At 34.3% G+C, this 7,400-nt stretch overlaps 1 protein-coding gene across 2 annotated transcripts in view; it reads left to right on the plus strand.

The window, feature by feature from the left end:
• LOC117338744 (M-phase inducer phosphatase 1-like) overlaps nt 1-3,422 on the plus strand; it is a 30,462-nt gene extending 27,040 nt beyond the window's left edge. For both annotated transcript variants that reach the window (XM_033900052.1, XM_033900053.1), the window contains one exon: nt 108-3,422. In XM_033900052.1, coding sequence (XP_033755943.1) covers nt 108-245 — 138 coding nt within the window. In that variant the 3' untranslated portion in view covers nt 246-3,422. The remainder of the gene's footprint in view (nt 1-107) is intronic.
• The last annotated feature ends 3,978 nt before the right edge of the window (nt 3,423-7,400 follow it).

The raw sequence follows: 7,400 nt of genomic DNA on the forward strand, positions 1-7,400 counted from the left end.
ACCCTGACGTTTCTCAGGGCCTTCGGCCCTTTGATTTTATCAGTTAGGCCTCTACCAGTCATGACCGCGACTAGATACAAGCATTCATTTAATTGTTGTATTTGTAGGATCACTGTGAACCCAGGAGCTACAAACCCATGTTACACAAGGACCACACCAACGACTACAGACATTTCCGTGCCAAGTCCAAGTCATGGGCAGGAGAGAAACCTGGTAGGACGGGCTTCAGACCTCTCAAGTTCTGAATTGGTACAACAACGTGTAGACTTTAGGCAGCTTAAGTGTGCCCCAGGATTAGCAGACCACCTCCTTATTGTCCTGATGGACCTTGTGTATCAGCCGTGTCTTGTGCTTCTGTGGGTTACGCTTTTTATAGACAAATTACTCTAGTAGTAACCGTCCATTACAAACATTCATAATTGATCTCTCAGTGGAACATTGTGCTGTTAGCTTTATGTAGCTGAATGGACGACCGGATCAGAATGTAGGAATGTGCTGGAGCCTTTTTGGCATGTTATCTGACTAGATAACTTATAACAATGTCTCTATCCCGTATCTTACTCTCACGCCTGTCTCTCTCCCTGTTTTATTTCTCCTCTGTCTGTTACGTTTTAAACATTATTTTTTTTTGTTTTTTTTTTTTATTTGAAAATTTAAAGTTGTTTATAACAAAAATAGAAAATCAGAAGAAGAAAAAATGTTAACACTGTTACAACAGACTACTAGTACTTGACAAAAGAATGAAGACAGTTCTAGTGCTGAGAGCTATTGGCTGTCCAGTTGAGAAGTGTGAGTGTGTAAATATGTGTTAAATGTGTATATTGTCTGTTTTACCATGTCCCGTGTTCATATGGAACAGTATTTCCAGGTTTAGTTCTTTGGTTTCATAATTGACAACATATTCTGTTTTTATGATGGCCACATTTAGCCACATCAAGACATGATATTTACAGATTTGTTTTGTCACAAACCAATAGTTTATATCTGGTAGGTACCATGTTCCTGACCGTGAACCCTTGTGAATAGACCTCATCCTAAGCTTTGTACAAAATTATGTACATAAACAAATAGAACAGGATATTATCACAAAGTAGATCTATTTATTTCTGTCCCCGAGGCAGTATGTGTGTGTATTCCGATAGTGCTGTAGTTCTGTGTGACCCGATTGTATTGTAGTCACAAGTACTTGTGTATGCGTATGTGTGTTTTGTAATACAAACTGTTCTACCCTCAGTCACATATTGGATTCTCATTTTTGTACCTGTTCGTGTATTGTTTGTGTTTATCAGCCTGTTGCCTAGTCAATAATTCCAGTTCAGCACTCAGATGTTAGAAACCAAGTACAATGAAAATATTATTTACTCAGTTTACTTATTGCCAGAAATTCAATTGATATTTTGACATTTGAAAAATTGTAGAATGACCAGATCTAAACATCACGATAAAGGATGTGTAATGTATCAGTGAAGTAGGTATTTTACCAGCATTAATGGGAGTTTATAATTGTCCTGGTGAAATTGTTTTGTTTGTATGTGTGTGATTGTAACCAGAAGTGAGAACTAGTGTGCTGTTGTATGTGTGAATGACAACAGGTGCCATTACCTGTGGGAGAGAGGCCGACGGACACACCTTGTACAAAGTGTACAGCTAAAATCAAATCTATTTATGTAAACAGAGCAACATTGTATGAAGGGCAGACAACTCACAAATGACATAAACAGTGTTTGTTTCATTATAATAATAATCAGGAGTTTTAATTATTCTATTAAGTTTGGCACTGTTTTTTTAACACAAAGAACAATTTTCAGGGATTTTATTGTTTTAAAATTCATTTTTATGCATTATTTTATTAGTGTTAAAAACTGAAAGACATTCGGTCTGATTTTTGTCAAATTCAGACTTCATTATTTTATTTTGTTCTCTTATAATGTTTCTCAATCACATTTCTTTCATTAACATTCAGATTTCTCCCTCTTTGACCTAGATCTATCTTTCTATCTCATCTTTCTATCAGAATAAATATATATATATATGAATAATTAATGAGAGAGATGTGATTGAGAACATCCTTTTTTTTTCTTTTTTTTTTGTTATTTCTAGATTAAGTTATTTTAATTTATTTCTAATAAGAGATTCATATAAGATGCTAAGAATCTATAAAGTGGTCGAGATATAGTTAGTATTGTAGGTCTAGTGTTGTAGTGTGTAGTGTATCATGAGAGAAATAGATAGTTGATATTGTAAATAGATATAATGCAGCATCCTTCAATATATATTTATCGAAATTATCTCTTTGGAAACGTACCAAAGATATTGTCGCATTAAATATTTCAGAGTATGGGTGGGTGTGTAGGGCTTACAACAGCTTCTACCTCTGGTAATACAGGTATTCTGCAGCAGTATTGTTTTTTGGTGTTGTAATAATGAGACTGTTATTGTTTGGACAGAGCTACAGTGTTTGGAGATATGAATGCTTCTACATGGGTACGTCTCCTAGCTTGTATGTGTAATGTAATATTAAACTGATCAATACCATATCTTATCGGGGGTCGAGGACGTTCTGTATAACAAGTAACACAGACATTAGCTAGGAAAGTGATGCTGCAGTATGTCGCTAAGGGATAATCCTTCATCAGTAATGATAGTGATCTTTTGGCTAGATTTTATAATACCTCTTTAGTAGTTCTACATCTACATCCCCTAATTGTGGTGGTCATGTGTCAGGAACCTTACTGAAGTTGATAAGCCAGTCTAATATTTTTTTAGTATAAAACAAGCATTCTAAGATTGCTAAAGAAGTCATTTTCATCATTCATTCTAGTGTAGAAGAGGTTTCGAGTGCAATATCAATGTAGTTATAACTAGGGTAAATGTCCTGCGACACATTCCTACTGGAAAATGAAGTTTGTAATAGGGTTAGATTTTAATTTGATGGTTTATAGCTTCAAAATAAGGGTGGGTTTAATATGCCAAACAGAGCATTTGTGATGCCAAATCACAGGGGTGTGACATAGCTCCCCAGCCTGTAGTCTGTCTGTACTGACAGTATAACGAGGATATGTGACACATCCCTGTGATCAGAACATGCCTGTGATAAAAAGGTAATGCATCTGGGAGATAAAGTATACATGGATTGATAAAGGAGAAAATATTATCAATTAAATCATAATTAAAATCAAATTATTTTAAAGAGAACGAAATAGGTTATGAAATATCTGTGTTATTGTGTAGTGATATGCCAAGGCTGCGGATATTATAGCATTGATAGCAGTGTTTGTACAAGTCAGCCTGCAGATATTGTGTTACAATGTTGTACTATTTATTTACATACATATGTATTATTTACATCCCTTCTAACAACTGTACAAGGGACATATTTAAGAATCATATTGAGTGTAATAAAATTTTTATCTATTCCTAAATTATTCTGGTTGTTGTTCTTGCAGTGAAAATTCTACTTTTAATACTAGAATCCAGCAATATGCCCATGCTTAGTAATAATCCAACACATATAGAATGCTGTTCATTAAACTTACCTATAGCTGTAAACTTAGAGCTATTCCAGCAAAATATATATCCTACAGGAGGACTTAAAATGGAATTCTGTCTATGGTGGGTCAATGGCCTATGATATGGTACTATATTATATATTGAATTGTGTCGCTTATTTGGCTGTCCCATTTAACAAACCTGGGGTCCTCCTGTTGGGTAGATATTTTACTGGAATAACCCTGAATTATTTTGATACAAGCCCAAGCCATGCTTTTGATTCAGAAGTTGTGTTAGGCTTTTTGCTAGATGAATATGATACATGATTTACTCAGGCATGTGAATGTTCTGAACTATTGAGTACATTCCGACTATATTAGATTATTGGGTTAAAGCCCAATTATATACTGTAGTATCTTTGACTAAACAAGTTGAGAAAAAATAAATCGATTAATACATAGTTAAAATTAACTCGCACTATCCAAGTTATATTCAACATAATACGTTAGTATTGATATGTTTTTACTGTGCAACTGACTGGAACCATGTTATGTTGTTGAAAAACTTTATCCGGGATCTGTCACCAAGGCAACAAGTATCTTACATAAGTGGCTTTGTCAAAGGGCTTTTATTAAGAGATAATTTGATATGCTACAAGTCTAGGCAGGTGGTATACCGTATACTAAGCTAGTTAACTGGTTTGATGAATTCAATGTCGCGTAACTACAAGTGTAAGATTCTGTCAATCACATAACTCATGAGATTATATAAATGGAAATTCTCAAATTTTTATATCAAATGTGTGTTTGTCCAGCAATCTCCAGCATTTTTTAATCGTGTTCTCTGAAACTTGAAATACATAATGATCCTGATATGAAGTTGTTTGTCCCTGAAAATAATTCCAATTCAACTGTTTGGCAAAAGTTATTGCCCTTTGTTTATTTCCATATCTGATTTTTGTCTGGAAATTTCCTATATATCAGCTGATTTCTTTTAAACTTCGAATGAGTTCGAGTCATGATATAAAGTTTGTTTTCCCTGAAACAATCCTGATTTAATTATTTTTCAAAAAGTTATTGCTGTCAATTTCTGATGTTGTAGACTTAAGTATTTGTTTTCCTCAAACTGTCAGAAAATTAAATACTGACTTTGCAGTGAAAGGTAAGATTTATAGCATGCCAGATAGCCACTCTTAGGGTGATGAAAATCTCATTTTAATACAAGATTATATGACAATTTATTGCGTTATCAAACTGATAAACATTTATTTTCACTGAAGTGATGAGCATGCAGTGAAGGTATAAGATTTTGCAGTGAAAATATAAATTTTTAATTTAGGACCAATCGGAGTGAAGCTTAGTATTCACCTCAAGAAAATTTTTTTCCAATTGAAGCGAAGATAGATAAATGGGTTATTTTGCTGTATTTCTGAAATATTTAGACTTGTTTTTCACAAAATACTCGCTTGACATTAGCTTTTTATGCAGATATTCTCGGATAACAGCAGAAAACACTTAGATTGCATTGATGAGTGCTTTAAAACTGACGTGGAGTGAAATCACACAGAGAAGACATCATGAATTATGTTGCTGATTTCCACACTTTTTGACACTATTAATTTTTCATTGTTAAAAAAAAAAATTTGCATAAAATTCAGAAAAAAAATTGAATGATTTCTTCACACTCATGAAAATATTGATATACTGTCATACTCCTGAAATATATGTAATACTCAACAGGAAACCATTCAATATCCTCTATATATATTGCATTCGACATTGTTCCGTTCTGCGGTACTCTTGTTCGCTAGAGACAATCGTTATATAACAATTGAGATCAAATTCATAATGTTACAATAGTGTTATTACACACACAATAGTGTTATTACACACACAATAGTATATAATTATTACACACTGTTCTATGACATAGCCATATGGCGGAACTACGGGAAGTAATGGGTTAAAAAGAGTTGCAAGAAAATCTGGAGGTGTTACCACCTCTTAACTCCAATATATGGTTTTAGGCTAGAGTGATGTTGACTGAATTTATCTGGAGTTTCCTTGGATCAAAGTTTGTGAACACAAGTTGGCTTAATAGGTGCTTCTTCGATATAGGTGACAGTATTCTAATCTAAATTGGTGTTTGATAAGGAAACTCATGTTGTATTGACCTTTTGGAATCTGAGGGACAGGCCTAGACAGAAATACATGTATAGGGAGATCTGTTGGGGTATGGTTAAAAGACTGGGGAAGGGATTCAACTTAACAAAAACAGAGGAGGAAGGTATATCATGGGAAATCATTTCTTGAATTCATACAGAGTGGATAATCTAATGAGCTCAGCCTTCAGGTCCAGTCCTGCTAAATACCAATAGTGAGGCCAAGAAACATCAAGAAACACGATCTGGTAAGACAAACGTAATTTTTTTTTTTCAAGTCATCAAGTGGATAAAGGAATTTGCCAGTACATCCATACTACTAATCCTCACTCTGATGACTTCATTATTACATACCTCGCCATCCCCTTCCAAAGGGACCTAATGATGGGCATGGCTTAATAGTTACTAGGGGAAATATGGAAAATTCTTGAAACTTCTTCTGCAGGAATGAAAGGATTTGTTCTATAATTGGTGTGAAGGATTCTCAGTTGAATGAGAACCAATGTTGTTTCATCGGTAGGTCTCTTGTTTATCAATTTGTCGCGGAAACTTTATTTACTTGTGTAAAATGAGGTCTCTGTTACTATGATAGAATTAATACTTCCAAAACTATCCTCTCCTGCACAAGATTCTTTTTAACAACCTAGCTGGTGTCCAAAATGAGGTTACTTTTACTATGATAGAATTAATACTTCCAAAACTATCCTCTCCTGCACAAGATTCTTTTTAACAACCTAGCTGGTGTCCAAAATGAGGTTACTTTTACTATGATAGAATTAATACTTCCAAAACTATCCTCTCCTGCACAAGATTCTTTTTAACAACCTAGCTGGTGTCCATAATGAGGTTACTTTTACTATGATAGAATTAATACTTCCAAAACTATCCTCTCCTGCACAAGATTCTTTTTAACAACCTAGCTGGTGTCCAAAATGAGGTTACTTTTACTATGATAGAATTAATACTTCCAAAACTATCCTCTCCTGCACAAGATTCTTTTTAACAACCTAGCTGGTGTCCAAAATGAGGTTACTTTTACTATGATAGAATTAATACTTCCAAAACTATCCTCTCCTGCACAAGATTCTTTTTAACAACCTAGCTGGTGTCCAAAATGAGGTTACTTTTACTAAAACACATTTTATCTGATTGTCATGAAACCTTTTAACACTTGATCAAATCTCAGTATCCTGCAGTGAATAATGAGGTTGTTGTGACTATAAATAGAATTGTAGAGGTCCTACATATTATGTAATGTCTGAAGTTTGATTTGCTTGTAAAGAACATTACATAATTCCGAACCTGCACCACCAACACTAATGCAAATAGTTGTTTCAGCATCCTGCTGTCAGAAATAAGGTGTCTGTTTCTATAAATACAATTTTGATATTGCTACTTTAATTAGCCAACCACGACTAATTAAATGGTGGGCTGTTCAAGTCTTTGGTCCATCATCTCTCCATCTTCAACTGGAAGGACCTCTCTAAAATTTCATACCTAGGTTCACTTTCGTCAGATGTGTATATCACACGTCTCTGCTTAAGTGTTTCATTAAACTGTTTGACAGGTGCATGGTCACTTGGTTCCCTGAACGTTTATCTAACTAAAAATAAGGCCATGGCCATTTTTGATTTTGACAGCTGAGGAGAGCTATTGTTATTTATCAGAAAAGCAATGGATTGATTATTGTCAAATTTCGTATGAAGGATACCATTGGTCCCTAGTCATGCATGTTTAGTTTAGAGTCCTC

Source organism: Pecten maximus, chromosome 12 (genome assembly GCF_902652985.1).
Source record: "Pecten maximus chromosome 12, xPecMax1.1, whole genome shotgun sequence".
Taxonomy (NCBI): domain Eukaryota; kingdom Metazoa; phylum Mollusca; class Bivalvia; order Pectinida; family Pectinidae; genus Pecten; species Pecten maximus.